The sequence below is a fragment of the Acinonyx jubatus genome, chromosome D3, assembly GCF_027475565.1.
Source record: "Acinonyx jubatus isolate Ajub_Pintada_27869175 chromosome D3, VMU_Ajub_asm_v1.0, whole genome shotgun sequence".
Taxonomy (NCBI): Eukaryota; Metazoa; Chordata; class Mammalia; order Carnivora; family Felidae; genus Acinonyx; species Acinonyx jubatus.
Window position 1 is genome coordinate 86,636,600 of NC_069392.1, and position 17,473 is coordinate 86,654,072.

At 40.2% G+C, this 17,473-nt stretch overlaps 1 protein-coding gene across 10 annotated transcripts in view; it reads right to left on the reverse strand.

Moving 5' to 3' along the window:
* NETO1 (neuropilin and tolloid like 1) overlaps window positions 1–17,473 on the reverse strand; it is a 127,038-nt gene that overhangs the window by 39,919 nt on the left and 69,646 nt on the right. For all 10 annotated transcript variants that reach the window (XR_008291661.1, XR_008291660.1, XM_053206024.1 and 7 more), the window contains exon 7: window positions 9,472–9,700. Coding sequence is in view for 8 of the 10 variants with exons in the window: in XM_053206024.1 (XP_053061999.1) it covers window positions 9,472–9,700 (229 nt within the window). In the remaining 2 variants the exon portion in view is untranslated. The remainder of the gene's footprint in view (window positions 1–9,471; window positions 9,701–17,473) is intronic.

Genomic DNA, 17,473 nt, shown 5'->3' on the forward strand with positions numbered 1-17,473 from the left:
AGTATCTAATTTCTCGGAGGAATCAGAACATGATCCACCAGCCCCTGTAGATGTAACTATGGCCACACAACACCGCAACAGGGGCGGAAAAGGCCGAATTGGGAAAAGAGTGAGATCTCTGACATGAGTAGTCAATGGCTTTTGACTAGAACACCCTGCAAGTCATAAGTCACGATTCGCTATGAAATGGTCAAGAGCAACATTTTCTAACTACTGACATCATTTAAAATTAGAGCAAACTCAAAGATTCACTCATGGCACCCAGAGGAGGAAGGACTGATGTCACCTCTAGTGCTCCAAGGACATTAGAAAAACATAGGCTTAGCCATCAACATCTGTCATGTCATAAACAAGCCATCAGGTGAGTGTCTTGAGGGTAAAAAGTGGAGAAATTCTAGTGTAAACCATGGTGATTATTTAGTCTGAAAGAGCAAGTCATTAGATAGTGACTTGTCCTCACCTGTTGGTATAATTGCCACCTTCCAGAAAACCCTATTGATTAGTTATCATTTCCTGACATCATAGATGTGTCTTGATTTTCCCAACATAGAAAAGAACATCTATATTCTTGTTTTCTTGGATTTAATACATTTCTTTAGAAAGTCATATCAAAGTTATATTTATTGCTTTTGAAAAATGTTTACCAAAACAATAACTGTTCATTGTAGAAAAATCATAAAACACTGAGGATCAAAAAACCTCGACACCTAAAATTAATCACTATTGCTACCTTAAATGAATTGCCTTCTACACACATGCATTACATATACAGCAGACACTCTATATTAAATATTTATCACATATACTTACGATATACTTTTATGTGTGTTTTGTTTGATATTTGCTTTGAGAATTTTATTTTTTTCACATAGCTCAATGTCTGTATCATTCTAACACAGCGTCTAAAGAGTTCAAAGAATATATACAGGTTCCAAGAAGCATTTAACCAAGCCACTTAATTTTCATTGGTTGAATGCTTTTAAACATACTTATCACTAATATATACATATATTTTTAGATTAAGTTTCAGATCAACAGAAGAAAGCATGCATATATTCTCGTTCTCACACCATCTACAAAACTGGGTATTTTATTATTGCTATATTTTTAAACAACTGAATAGATAAAAACAGGCCTGATTCCTACTGGAATTTGCATCTCTTTGTTTACTAACACAGACTGGTGTATGTTTCCTATACCAACAGGCCATTTCTGCTTCTCTATGAATTAATTTTTCACTTTATTTGCCCCACTTTCTTCTCATTGGCTTATATAACTTTCTCTAATTGTCTTATACAATCTTTATGCTTCTTTAAAATTTTTTTGTTTTATTCATTTTTGAGAGAGAGAAAGAGAGAGAGTGCACAAGCAGGGGAGGGACACACAGAGAGAGGGAGACACAGAATCCGGAGCAGGCTCCAGGCTCTGAGCTGTCAGTACAGAGCCCGACGCGGGGCTCGAACTCACGAACTGTGAGATCGTGACCCGAGCCGAAATTGGACACCCCGCTGACTGAGCCACCCGGGCACTCCAATCTTTATTCTTCATAGTTAAGAATATTTACCCTGCTGTTTATGTTGCCAATTATTCAATTCAGCTTTTCCTTTTTTATTTTAATTATGTTTTTATATTAACGCCTATCTTACTTTTGATGCTTATATATATGATACATCCCCTAGCCACACAGTGTTTTATGTCTACTTTAGAAACAGGTGCCGAAATAGGACACATGTGCAGCAATTTTGCCAGCATATTCTGCGTCGTACTGATATTTCTATATATGCCATCTGCTATTTATGCAGCTGTGTGACAGATATAAGTAAATATTTCCTGTATTAACAAAGTAGTCTTCAATGTTTCAAAACGCACCAACTCTTAACAGTGAGGCATGGAGATCTCTACATTAAAACATCAGTTTACAATCAGCAGCATGGCTTCCTCTAATGAAGGTCACTTTCTCGCCTGGGTGAAATGCAGGAAAACACCATGCCTTTGGATGTTATCATTTACCCCAAACTTGTAACTGTGTTGGGGCTTGCTTTTTCCAGAGAGCAAATGAAACATTATTGTTGTGAGTTGATGATCATCAATATGGTTTGGTGTGTATTCTCAGAGAGCTCCTGAGCTCAGTGCACTTGGACGCTTCTAATCAAACATCTCTGCAACTTTTCACCCTTAGGATCCACCAAATTTAGTTTATTGAGGTCACAGAACAATTTTACTTGTATCTTGCAAAGCTGGGCACGTGCACTCCGGCGGACAGAATGTAAATTGTGGACACAAGAGACAGACGGCATGCCAAAATATGCTCCAGACAAGAAACAATAATAAAACTAAACGGTGAAATAATAACCGCTCACTGTGGCCAAAGAGCAAAGATCCTACTAATATAAACAAATGCTGGACAGAGAGGAAACAAAGACCCTATGAGAAAAGAGTAAGGCTTTTTAAAGTACAGTGTTTCAGTGGATAGTTTACTAAAGTCAATGAGGAAGTACGTGGTGACGGGGTGGAGCAGAGTACCAGATGTAAATGAACATGTTCTGGAGTGAGTCACACGCTGGAATTCAGTTTGAATGAGTGCGGTAGCACCATAAGAGGACCGAACGTCCCATTCATCTCTGGGCCATCAGCGGTTGGGTGCTTACGCATTAGATGAAGGAACAAAATGGCGAATGGAGGGATTACGAGTAAGTATCAAAATGAAAACACTGATGCCTAGGTTAATAACACAGTGGTGACTCTACTTTTAGGGTCAAGCTGATGTTAGAGTGATTGTTTTTTATCTTTCCTACAATTCTACCTTGCCGCATCTCCTCAACTACCAAATCTAGAAAAAGCATGAACCAGTTAATAAATCATAACGTATCAGTTAATATATGTAAGTGACATATACAGATTGACATCTGGATTATCTATGGCCTTCAAAAGTGCATATTGTTACAACAGGAATGTGTTTTGCTTTTCTATTGCGAAGTAACAAATTACTACAATCTTACCGCCTTACATTCAGGTCACTGGGAGCACTCAGTCTCTTGGGTCGCTGGACTGAGGCTACCCCTTTCTCCCTGGCTCTCAGATGGGCAACATTCTTGGCTCCCAAAGCCTACCCCCATGCTCTGCCACATGGTCTCTCTACAACGCGGCAATGTGTGGGGAATAAGTTTAAGAATTCTCTGAGCTTGCACCAATGGGTTAACAAAGCTTAGGGGGGAGAGTCGCCAAAGGATGAAAGTGTCCAAGCACAGGTAGAGTCGAAAAGTCGCTGCACCAGGGCAAAAGAGCCCAGGATTAATCATGAAATAAAACAAAGCATAGAGGGGAAAGCAGCTACAGGGCGAAAGTGCCCAGGGCGAATTAGTGAGAAAAAGTGCCGTGTTAGTGAGGTGGCACCCTCTATCTGTCTAAGCCCCTAGAAAAGTTAAAATAGACACGGTGCCTGGTGCCCGCAGTAAATGGCCGTCTTCTCACCACCAGGACGTTGTCTTGACCCTGACCCCTAACACCACATACCATCAAAACCCCTTTTCTCTCACACACGAGTTAATGATCACTGTTGTATTGTCTCTTTCTGCATGTACGTCACATATGTAAGCCTTCTGATCCTAACAAAACAGAAACAGGACCCTTGCTCAGGACTCTTGTCTCCTCCCCGACATTAGCCTCTCTCATATTCAATTCTGTATCCACTCTTTTGCTGCACAAGAGAGAACTCCAGACTCAAAGTCAGTGACAGCAGTGTGCTCCATAAATGCCAGCAGGAGTATTTGCTACAGGTTAGAATGCCTCTGACTTCTTGCATTCATGCCTTTTAGACCTTCTTTTAAAAGGGCTTAAAGACTATTACCAGTATTTTTTGTGTATACTCAGCCCCGCCAGGACAGTTTCCCTTTTGATTAATTCAGAGTCAACTGATTAGGGACCGTAACTACTCATGCAAAATCCCTTTTGCCACGACATGTAACATGATCACGGAGTGACATTCCATGATGTTCAGATTCTTCCTGCACTCAGCAGAGAGGTATGTATAAGCTCTATACACCAAAAGGTGGAAATGTTGGGGTCATCACTGCCTATCACTGCGCTCTCATTGGCTCCCAGTGCCTCACTCTTGTCATGGATGAAAATAGATTCTCCCTTTCTCATGGCTCCCGTGAGTATCACCGCACTACAGCACTGACTCAAAGTCCCAAACCTCACACCTAAGCCATCTAAATGTGGTACAGAAGAGGCTCCTGGGTTCAGCCCTTATAGGAGTCTAGACCATAGCCCCAAGAGACCATTTCCCCCCCCCATTAAACCCCAGAACCAAAGAGACAAATCACCTGTCCCAACACTCCATCACACAATGGTGGGAGAGGCACACCATCATGGGTATAGAGAGTCTGGTTGGAAATAGGGAGAATGGAGAGTAAACGGGAGTCTCTGATCCATAACAGTTTTGAAGTCCAGCAGGGCAAATGCTGGATTTCTTGGTACTGTGTTTCCATTTCTAGGAAAAACCCTCTGTCTCTATGAGCTTCACCCTCCAGGCTCGTGGCGCTGTGCTGTCACTCTTCCTTTCTATGAATGGTGACATACGTTTGCAGTTGGGCATTTTATCTGATGGCTCCATGCCACAAGAACTTGGGGGTTCTGACGATGTCTCTTCATCGGTACTCTGCCTCTTTCAGCCTAAACCAAAAGAGTTTCTGCTGAAGTGGTCTTCTCAAGAAGCCCGTGGCCCTGGCTTGAAATTCACTGGGTTTTGCTCTCAGACAGATGCTCACCCAAAGTCTCTGATGCAATCCTGTCTCTCCCCATGGGTCCTGCTGAGGTGGCTGAGGGTCAGCGCCCTAGTCCTCCTGGATGCCCTCCAGTCTGGAAGATCTGTGAGGCACACCTCCAACCTCCGGAAAGGGCCCTTCTGTTACTGACACTGTGCTCTTCTGCTGTCTCTGGCGATTTAGCAGAGGCTATACGGTCACACATTCGGCCTCATCCCCTGCCATGCGTTTGGCAGTCACTTCTGACTTTTAACATCTCTGCCACCTGGAGAGGCTGGCAGTTTTCAAAACCTTCGGGTCCTGATTGCTTTTTGCTCACGGGTTCTCCCCTCGATTTGCTTCTTCCCTCTCACAAGCTACTGCAAGCAGCAAGAGATGCCAGGCTATGCCTTCAACACTCTCTGCAGTAATTTACTTAGTCACGTAGCCAGTGTTGGTCCCTCAGCAGGTCCTGCGGGACAATTTCTCTGAGCTTTCCGCCACGGCAAAACAACGATTTCCTTCCCCCGGTTCCGTCCCAGCCCTCCCCAGCAGCCCTTGGAGTCCAGATTTATTCTGCCCATCTAACGCAATGCAGGCCTTTTCTAGCATGCTCCTCAAAATTCGACCAACCTATGACCACTGCCTGATCCCATGCCGCTTCCACATTTTAGGTATTTGTTAGGGCGACACCTCACTTTCAGTACCAAAACCTGCAGTAGTTTCCCATTGATGTGTAACAAATCAGCACCAGTTTAGCATCCATTAGTCTCTAGCTTAGTATGTTCCAGAGCAGAAGTCCCTGGTTATAATTTTACTTGAGTCTAATCTTGTAGGGCATAGGAAAGTGGAGTACTGTAGGATTATAGCATGTTTGTGCAACATGTAGACAGAAGGCACAGCGGATAGGACAGAGGCATCAAAATTCAGGTTGAAAAGCACATAAACCAGTGTTGACATGCCTGAGCTATATGACTGATGTAGAAGTGTTCCCTATTGTTATCGTCATCTTTATCATTCATCATCTTTAGAAAATGGGAGCTCTGTCCATTCCTTACAAGTGACAAAGTCATCCACAAGAGAACTTATGAGCTTCAGAATCAGGTCTTCGATCCTTGCCACGGGACTGTTCAATACTAAGCATGGAGTTTTGGGTGCGCAGGGAAAGTCAGTTACCTTCCCTGGATCTTTTCTTATTCTGTCTGAATTCACAAAATGTTTGGGATTAGAAGAGACAGTCCCTGAGCTCTCCTTTAACATCTAAAAATATAACAAACAAAAACCAGAATCAGACCTATACGTACAGAGAATGAACAGATAGTCGCCAGAGGGGATGGGTTGGGGGGATGGACAAAATGGGCGAAGAAGGGGGGAGATACAGGTTTTCAGTTATGGACTTGAGTAAGTCACAGGACTAAAAGGCAGAACATAAGGAACAGAGTCATTGATACTGTGACAGTGCTGTAGTAGGGCAGAGGGGACCTACACTTGTGGTGAGCATAGCATCATGGACAAACTTGTCAAATCACTAAGTTGTCCACCTGAAACTAATGGAACATTGGGTGTCAACTCTACTCAAAAAAATACATCGTATGGTCCCAACATGAGACCTTTTGACATATATTAGAATATTGTTGAATGTGCTGTAAGCACTTCTCAACGCTGCACTGAGCATACTGCCTAATAAATGCTAAGAACCAAGAAAAACGTCAAAGTGGTTTCTTATTATTTGAGTAAGACAAAGCTGGTCATTGATTTCACACCAATAGTTTTCACTCCATATGTGTGTGGATGTGTATGGAGTAAGATTAGAGGCATGTATATTATTAATATTACATATGGATTATATAATATAAATAAGAGAGTATATTACATATAAACTATGTTTACATATATGATATATATACTATATAAGTGTTATACCTATCATCATCAAGAAAACAAAAAGGTAATGCAAAATACTTTCTTAGCCACCAATATGGACTAGAACAATACCATTTGGGGAACTTCAAACGCCACAAATAGAGTTCCTTTATTTCCTCATTAAAGTCCTTAAAATGACCTAAGCCACTCAGTAACATCACCGAAGTATTAGCACTGATCAAAGTTCATTTCTTGTTTTTTTGAAATTTTCATCTCTTATCTGGAATACTTTGACTCTGATACAGAAAGGCTTGGTCCATACCCACACACGTCATCACACAATGCCTTTGATCCTTGGCATGTCATGGTTGAAGTCCAACCAGTTTCAGCCAAAAATAAAAAAATACAATGCAAAATATCAAAAAGCTACAGAGGAAACATGACATGGATGATAAATTTGTTCTAATCAAAGCTATTGTAAACTTTATGAGCTAAACACAGAGAATGCTACTGTACCACCTGTCACTGACGTGACCGTGATAAGCCGTCCACTGTGCAGGAACATAAAAATTGGGATGCTTTGCTCCTATGGAGGATGGATGCCATGTTTTTTCTGGATTCAACTTTGAAAAGTCCAGCCGCTTGAAGGACTTCTGGAGATCGTTTACATACCTGCATGAAAACTCTTTCTTTCAGCTCAAATAGAAATACTTCCAATGGCATCTGCACAGTATGACATAATGCACCATTTCTGGTACCAGCAGGATCCTAAAGACTCATGGAACTCAATCAGTGTTAGAGTTGAACGGGATCAGTGAAGTTTACCAGTTTGTTCCCTACAAAACTCAGACACTCCCCTACACCATTCACACCACCTGGTGACCCATTTTCAGACTGACTGCCACCTAGCCAGAGCCTGTACCCTCTCTGGGAATCCATTCAGTTTGGGAATACCACACATCCTGTGAGCTACACGTTTTTCCTAAGTATCGCTCCAACGTTTCCCTACAATTTAACAAACAAATCTCACCTTCCAGACATCAATCCATATCACCAGCGTAAGTCTCAGGTAGTGACCACATTTAGAACAAAACAACAACAAAATCTCTCAGATAAACTATGCCGCTCTTCCTTTGACTTTGTCTCATGATTCTAGTTGCTTCTGCATCCTGGCCAGCCACTTCCCATGGATGATCCTCCTTATTAACAATACCCAGAACAGAATAGGTGCTGCAATCTACAGTTTGACCAGTGAGGCTCCCCAAGAGCCTACCTTCTTTGAGTTGTTTACCTACCTTTCCTTCATAGAAGCTAATACTGCAAAAGATATTTTTTGCCAATTGTTAAAAAAAAAACAAAAACAAGCTTTAGCTCATACTGTGTTTGAATGAAATAAAACTTTAGGAAGTCCTAGGAGGCAGGGCTCTTCTATACTATTGTTGTTTTAGTTGATACTTGAAACCTAAGGATGTATTTTTTCATTTTTATCCCCATTGCATTTTACGGTATCGTGTTGATAAAAATAGATTTTTGTGATCTTTTAAAAAAATTGATTATATTATCTAACATATTAGCTAGCCCTTCCTTATGTGTATCTTTTAAATGAAATACGAGTTTTCAACATATTATCACCCAAGATTGATAAGAATATCAAATAAGTACCTTTAACCCCCCCCCCCCCACCAAAGGCAAAACCTATTGGTGACAGTGGGGTAATCAGCAAGGACACCAAATGGGCTGACCTTGTAGTCTGAATTTCTTCCCACTCTAACCAAGAAAATGACGAGATTTTTTTTTTTTGGCCCAATATCTTGCTGACATAAAAATGCACTACCTCTAACATTTTGATCAACTGTTGAAATGAGGACACGATAGCAACATGCTGTTTCAATCTGCAGTAGTCCCAGGAAAGATAATGCACTCCACGGTGGAATCAAGATTGACAAAGACTGAGACGTTTGCCACTTCCAGGGTCCCAGAATTCTCCAACTGGGTAATCAGACAGGAATTTAAAGCCAAACCTATTCACTACATGAAAGAATTGTCTAATATATTTCATATTTATGAATTGAAAAAATATTGGATGCTGTGCCAATCACTGAGAAATTCTGGCGATTTCAAAACTATTTTTTCTATTTATAAATATATAGTTTCAAAATACAGGCTGCTGATTTCCTAAAGCAGAATTTTTCAGGATTATTTTTTTTCATTTGTATAAATTTATTAAACATGAATTATTCAGGGTTTCTGAAGAACATTCCAAATATATCTATTAATGTGACTCATTATTTGTTAGAACATAATTTTCTAAAATTGCTGCGGTTTGCACATAACTCTGGATATCACCCATGGTGCCATTTTAAATATTTTCTGAAACTTTTTCTATTTACTCTCCTCCCAAGCAATTCTCTCTCTTTGCTTAACTTTAATGGGAACTCGGTCGTCTCAGACCTATTTGCAATAAATGGAATTGCAAGAGAAGCTTACTAAAGAGAACCTACCAAATATTTTTATGCAGGTTTTTAAGACTTAAACTCAAACTTCATCAGAAGCTGCTGAAGTTCCAGACGCTTCGTAAGAGCTAAACCAGAGACAAACAAAATCCTCATTTCCCAGTCGATGCGGGAACTGTCTTAACCAAGGCTATCATGCGTATGCTAAAATAAGGAAGCAGAATGTAATAGGTAGCTCTCTCCCGTCGCTGGATCAGAATGAAGGAAAGGGAATCTCAGTGTTATTAACACCTTGTTACAACGCACCCCACTGTGCTCACGCTGCATGGACAAAACACCATTAGCGGCTTACGAGACTTGCATCATATGACATACGTGAAGGACAAACAGTCAAGTGCAGAGAATCTTACGTTCTTGGAAGGATGTGAACAGCATCTGAAATCTGCTGTTTCGACTGCCCTCATCGGCCCACATGCGGATGACCCCAAGACCTGTGCGGAGCATGACGTCATTGGCCACGGTGCTGCAGAACTTAGCCTTGAGGTCCCCCACGGAACTGCTCCCATCATACACGGCCACAAAGTTCCTTTTGCATTCATTGGAATTCTGCATCTCGTAGTCCAAGAAACGGAGGTAGATCTGTAAAGTAACAACAAAGCCGCGGTCATTTCCGCAGATCGAAACACGCAAGTAGTTCAGTGAGTACCAGCCTCTCTCTCTAGTCTCACAAGACAGTCTTGATTACACTCAGTCTTAGGATTTTTCTCCTGGGGATAGCAGGAAATAAAGATGTACAACTAACATCAAACCGTGCTTAATATTTTTTTCAAGTGTTATTTTCCTTTCTTCATGGACATACATGGAGGATAATAGCTTGTTTGAATTAATAGTAATGGAAACAGAAATGGTGTCGAAAGATAGTCTCTGATTTCACTTTGTTTAAATCCCTTCCCATAACCACATTGCTTCCTTTTTCAAGTAGAGCATGTTAAAAAAAAATTTAAAGAAAGGGCGCTAATCTATGATTATTCTCACCACAACATAGAGCCAAAGCCATTTAGTTAAGTCCACATAAATAAAAATTAAATTAACATTTAATGGGTAACAATGTCCCATGCAACCTACACCGTAGATTATTTTTAAATACTCCCAACTACTCTACAAAGTTTTATCGTCCTATTCAGATGATGAAACTAAGGCTCTGCAGGTATAAACTGGAGATCAGACGGGGTCTCTCTAATTCCCAAGGCTCTGACCCTTCCACAATATAACGCTGCTGCCGATGACGCTGTTTTATGATCAACAGATACTATTTGACTCTGTTCCGATGGACATTAAAAAATCACAAGCAGTTAATTTAGCTACAGATAAGTTTGAAAAGAAGTCATCTGTCCATGCACGCCATCAGTTTGGCATTACCTACACCCTGGCCTTTGACTTTGTCCCAGACACCGTTAAGGGCCCTGGGGACACAACAGTGAACAAAAGAGTGAGGCTCAGTGTTGAAAATATGTGTCAATGACACCATGACACCAGGACGTAATGTCTCAGCAAAAGAAGTGATATAAAGAAAAAAAAAAACAATCTGTGCTCTGTGACAGGGATATCTGGAATAGTTCTGAAATACAGAAGGCATCCTCACAAATACTTACTAAGTGACTAAGTGTTTTCTAACACACAAGGCTATGTATGGGAGAGTTCCTCTTCTATACCCTTCCGTCATTAATGCGGTATGGATGTAAACCAAAGACACGCGTTCACCTACAAATCAATCGCTTCCATCTCTATATTCATTTTGCTCATTTCTTCATAAACTCTGAATCCCATAAAACAAAACTTTCTCAGATTCAGTATGTCTGCCCTAAATTTAAAAGTTTCAATGTTTCAAATTAAAAGAAATTTCTCTTTTGTCCTCAATGTTCTTACTGAATGGGGTACTGACCTTTATTAATTTCACCTTCAGAATGGTTCTTTTCCATCTCTGACAGGTCTATGATATTTCAGCAGTCTCCTGCCGGCCCTGGATATGTCCTAGGTTATTACTTTCCAGTTCATTCCCACAGCCCGGCCCAGTCAAAGTTATATTTCTTTTTTTTTTAATGTTTATTTATTTTTAACAGACAGAGAGAGAGATGGAGCATGAGTGGGGGAGGGGCAGAGAGAGAGGGAGACACAGAATCCGAAGCGGGCTCCAGGCTCTGAGCTGTCAGCACAGAGCCCGATGCGGGGCTCGAACTCACAGACTGCAAGATCATGACCCCAGCCGAAGTCGGACGCTCAACCTACTGAGCCATCCAGGCGCCCCCAAAGTTATATTTCTAAGACACAAATTTAACAATCCTACTACAATCTTTAACTGACTTCCAAATAATTATAATTTTTTTTAAAAAAGCTTAAAAATCACGAACGGGCAAATTCTTCTTCTTCTGTCTGAGTATTTCACACTTACTTTACAAAATGCCATCCTTTATGCATATGACATTAGTTACACAAAAATGACCATCCCTATTTTCTGCCTACCAACCTCTTCCTGATATTTTTTTACACACCGGTGCCGAATATTCAAGTGCCCCCACCTCCAGCCACGGTAGAATTATTCTCTACATCCTCTATGACAAAATATTATTCTGAATGTATTATAAGCTTTAGTTGCCGGTTCTATGAAACTTTAGTGTCACTAAACCACGTGCTCCCAAAAAGCTGGGGCAGAGGTGTACGTTTTTGTATTCAAAGTGTCGATCCATGTATTGTATATACGAGGCACTCCATCAAAGTTCCAGAGCGGATGTGCCTGTGAATGACTGACTGACTGGAAAGTTCTATTTTGTCATTGACTTCATTTATTTCAGTACCCAGCAACTATTGATTGCGTCCCTGTATACCCGACTGTTTTAAGGGCTGTAACTAATAATTATACAGAATAATTGGACTTTTATTACTTGTAGTAGGAAATCATACGCAAAAATTCCCCAAACAAGGTATTTTTAATATAACTCTGAACTGTCAGAAAACCACAAGACAGTTTGTTACAGACTCATTAGGGAAAACTGACTGAACATAAAATAGGAGTCCCGAGTTCGGAAATACTCCTATAAATTTGAGGAAGAACAACAGAGAAATAGGGAGAAATGGACAAAAATTGAGAAACACTGGAAGGCACTTGAGTTGTATTATGCTCTGCTCAGTGAGGTTTTCACATACACAGGCAGTCTGTAACATTACAGTTCGAGCTAATCTAAAATTTCCAGACACTTTGATGTTAACTTTAATTGCCTTGACTACAAACATAATATATACGTCCTAAAAAACCTTGCATGTTCCTCCTTCCCAGTGGCGTTGTATTTTATTTTATCAGAAGGTCAACTATTACTCAGGTAACCCATCTAGGATTCACTTTTCCCAACCAAATATTACATTCCTGAAAGCCATCCAGGAAACGCCAAAATGTCTCCTTGAACCAGGCATACCTGGGAATGTTAAACCTTCCAGGGTTTTCCTAACTGCTTTGTTTTATGAGTTTCCACGTGGATTTATAAAAAGGTGTTGGGTGTTTCTGATGACCTTGACCATGAAGCTGGAGCGAAGGAGACAAAAAAGTTGCTCAAGGGATAGAAGTAAATCAACATGGGAACCTTCAATAGGAATAAAATACCTCCTCCTTGTTTTACAGCTCTTTTCACTGCACTTCATCACCCCATCCTGACTAAAGGAAACAAATTGAGAGCACTATAAAAATATAAATACCTATAAAATCTAGATATTTTTTCTTATAAGGTAATAAACTTGCTAAATGCAACAAAAAACCAAATACATATTTTAATCTTCAAGTACCATGCGGTCAACCCAACCGAGTTTATTAGCCCTCAAAAGAATTTGCAATTAGAATCGTAAATATACATAGCTACCGATAGGAGGAAATACTGAGTAGGGGAGGTGAAAAGATCCTTTGGAGTGTCTTGTAAAGTAACCCTTCCCTCCAGTGTCCTTCCAAAGCTATAAAAACCAAACACTATGCCCACAGAAAGAAGGAATTAATCGTTTGACTAATTTAAGAAAGACAGATAGTTGAGAGCCTGCTGTTTCCAGGTTGAATGAGTCAGTGGCCTAATAGGCCTGAACAATTATTTCGAGTATCTTTCTGACGCTGCATGTAGAAGCCCGGCTTAAAATGCTAATTTATTATTTGCATCGTGTACTGGCAATAACCTATGACATTGCGCTAACGCATGATTTCACTCAAATCTCTCAGTAACAACATACACTTGCTGCAGCCATTTTAAAATGAAAAGGCCGAGATCAGGGGGTGGGGGGGGGTACAGCTAAGTCACTTTCTCACAGTGACCCAGGCCCTTAGGTAAGTCGTTGGTATTGAACGCAGGTCTGCTGGACATTTGCTACTTCTCACTGCACTGCACAGACTCCTATAATTTTTTTTTTTAATTATCACAGACTTATAGCCCAGAAAGAAAGTCACAAAGTTAAAGAAAGCAAACACCAATAAAATAAATAACTGAGCAAGCAAAACCAAACTGTTTTCCATTCTCCTACAGGGGCTCGGAAACATGTTGGCAAATCCAGATAAAAACGAGAGTCACAGAAAACAAATGGGTCCCTCTGAAATAAATGGCTGTCTTAAATTTTCTTAAAAAGATTGGTTTACAGAAAAGCACTGCTCTTGTTAGAAAGGCAATTTGCATATTCAGCCCATAGTTTCTCATTTTACAGCTCTAGAGAGTTTCCACATTTTCCATGAGAGGTGACTGATGTGTATTCTTACATGAAATGGAGTGACAGAAATCTAAGCCCCTTTTTTCTATTTAAAGGCCATTCTTAGTAGACAGAATACTATTTCTGGAGGAAGTGAACAATTAGTCACTGGATTTTTATATATTCCTGTCTGGAGCATTCCATTATTTTTTAACTTCATTTTTCTTAATCATTTAAGAAAAGAAATAAAACATGCCAGTGGTTATTACCTTTACTGGGGGCAGAGCTGTTGGGGCAAACGCCAATGTCATTAGCCAGAAAAGTGATCATGCCTCTCCACACTAGCTCTAGGATACATCATCTCACAGCCTTCCTTATATTATGACTTAAATGGTATCTTGCCAGCCTAAGGTTTGGGCCAGAAGATCACCGAGGGAAAGAATGTCATGGTTTTTATTTAAGGTAGAAAACTGCAGAAAGTTCTGTAGTCTCTCTGCTGAGAAAAAGGGGAAATGATAAACAGAATCATATACAACCCCAGTAAAATAGATTACCATCTCCTCTCAGTGAATCATTTTGATGCATTCTTCTTTCTAATCAATCACCAAGAGTTTGAGCTGACAAAGTGATTTATTGAACAGGACCAGAGGGGGTTCAGAGCACATAAGTAATTTCTAGTACTATCTGGCTTCCAAATCACACTAATATGGGAAACAGAATCCCTTTTGTGCACTTAAAGCAAATAACTCTAGCTAACAATTTACTAAGGAATAATATTTACAAACAAACATTTAATACCAGCCTTTCAACCTGGTCCCTCCCCTCGTGTCACAAGGATATGCAGAACACAGACACTGTTTGGGGCAATTATTTAAGACTTCCCAGAACAGCTTTCTCCATGAAAATACACTTTAAATACACTACGGTCTGAGAAACGCTGTCCATGGTTTCAGAACTGCTTTCCACTTTGATAAAGAAAGCCACATTCTTAAGGAAAAGTGTGTAGCCTGGGGCTTCTGAGCTTGCTGTCTTATTTGTGGCCGGACATGCCAGCCTTATCGTTTTAGATATGACATCCCATGAATTCGGAATGTAGCAGCATCCCCTCTATTTGGAGGAGAACATCAGAACATCATACTGTTTGCTGAATTGTTGAAAAGACACACCCTACAACAAGTCCTGATAAGAATATCAAGTCGATTTCTCTGGCATGTACGAGCGAGTATCAAAGCACTTAAAGTCCATCTCCAAAATCTGACAGTGCGAAACTGAGATTTCCCTCGAAAGCCGGGTGGAGTCCTAACAGGTCCAAGGGTGGTTTTCATTGTGTTTACCCAATTTTGTTTCCGTTTTTGGAGATAATCAAGTCAGACTCAGTCTTCAGAACCCTAAATCTTATCACTGTAATCAAGGATAGTTACTACCTTTCATCTCTCGTGTTAGTTTTCTCCTTGCCCCATAACAAGTTACCAGAGATAGAGCAACTTTACTCAAGACCCGTTTTGGATCTCTGAGTCTGTAGGGCAGAAGTAATTGTGGGCTGGCCTGTGTTCTCTGCTAAGGGCATATGAGGCTGAAAACTCACCTGCTTGCCATTCTAGGACCAAGGTCCCTGTTTTCTCGATGACCAGTAACCAGGGATCACTTTTAGCTCTTAGACAGCGTTCTTAGTTCCTCTGACTTCCCCTTCTGCCGACAGCCAGAGAAAATCCAGCTTTTAAAGGGCTCATGTGATTAGATTAGGCTCACTTGGATAAACTCTCTTTTAATTAACCCAAGCCAACTGAGTGGTAGCCTTAATTGCTTCAGCACAATCCCCTTTGCCAGGTAGTTTAACATAATCAGGTATGTGATATTTTATATTCACAGTTCCACCGACGGGGCTGGAAATCCTGGGTTGTCATATCTAAGATTCTGCCTACAATTAAGTTCATCATATAATTAACTTTAAAGCAACTTCACTATAAAATATTGACTTACTATAATTGTCAAGTTTTCCTGTTTATTTAATGCTAATTTTCTTTAAAACATTTTTGAGTCACGTGACAACACATTAAACACTAATGTGAAGTTTTAAATGATGGGTGATTACTAAAAGCTAGAGTTTGATTGTCCCAACACCTTAATTGTTAAGTTAATTATCTTCACCGCTGTACTTTTATAAGTGTTTGACTTATTTCTTTTCCTATCTTAACAAATTTGACAATCTCCCCCACATAGTGTGGTTTTGTGACATCACACCAGACCGGGAGTCGGGATATGGAAATCTCGCCTTAGCTCTGTACTAACAAACCAAATATTTGGGCGCTTATCAGAGACTCATCACGTTTTCATCTTGAAAGGAGTTTAATGTTACCTGGGCCAAAAAAATTAGCTGACTTTAACATTATTGTTCAAAATTTCTGCTAAACTTTATTTGGATTCTTCTTATGGATTTGATTTTGGGGCAGCTCCATTATTAAAACCAAAAGCAGAAACCCTGTTTGTACTGAATCAAAAGCTATTCTTTTTCCAGCTTTGAGCATTCAAATAAATTGTAGTGCTTGAAACACTGCAGATTAACCCTTACCTGCCTGTTCGTCTGTCCCACGACAGTCCTTTAAATGTCTGAAGATGGCTACCACATCCATTTTTCTAGATGCACATCAGTTTGTTGTTTTATTCTGAGTTTTAACTGAATGACAGTCATTTGGCTTGGTACTAAGTATCTAGAGATAAAGAAGGCCCAGCCTTCACGGAATTAACATTCAAATAGGTACCCTGTTGTGATCATCCAACATTCTTCCCTGTTGGTTCTTTTCTGTACCGGATCCAGAACACGAAGCCATAACACCCTGTGGCCATCCTTGTTCTAGAATCTACAGAGAGACATCTCTGGATTCCACTCTTCACCCCGGTTAAGACTTCTTTATCCTGTCTTAGCTTATTCACCTTTAAAGGAGCCAATCAGTAGCCGATTTCCAATGTTCTTTCTGGCTCTAGCATGCCAAATTCTAAGAAATCTGGATGAATCACCTTCTAATTAAAGGTGATCATCTGTGTTACTATTTTCTATTTGTCAAAAAGTCTGAGAAGCAATGTAAATACTTGATATACGTTTTAGCAGAACCCCAGTGAGCTATTTATTAGCACCTGCATTGTGCAACTATGTTTCAATCCCCAGTTATCATTCAAAAATTCACCACGGGCCACTTCAAGTTTAACTTGTGCTTTGACAGTCTAGTCTCACAAGCTGCTAGGAACTCTGCAACAACAGAAAGCCCACATAGGCAGTCATATTCTTGCTTTTCTCCACCGTTATTCAAAGCCACTTCCTATCCTATCACCTTTAATTTCACAGAGAAAGCCTGTCACAATAGAGTCATCTTTGTCTAACTCTGCAGGCGGCTTCCCCTTTGGGTCACAGAATGCCAAATTCTGTAACAGACAGGTACACTGGGTATTGTTACTCTGGAATTGTACAAAAGACAGCCTATTCACCAGCCGGGGGAAAGAAAAAAACGATGTGTGTTTACACTCCCATAAAAACCCTCTCTTTAACACTCCAGGGACAAAGATGCCGGGAACAACAATGAGGTGGGGCTCAAATGTTTCCAGCTGGAAAAAATTTTTTTTCTAATCTTTCATTCATAGAGTTTAAGAAAGATGAATAGCATTTGCATGTGAACCCACAGATTATGTAAGAGAGCAATCTAGCTCCCTTAT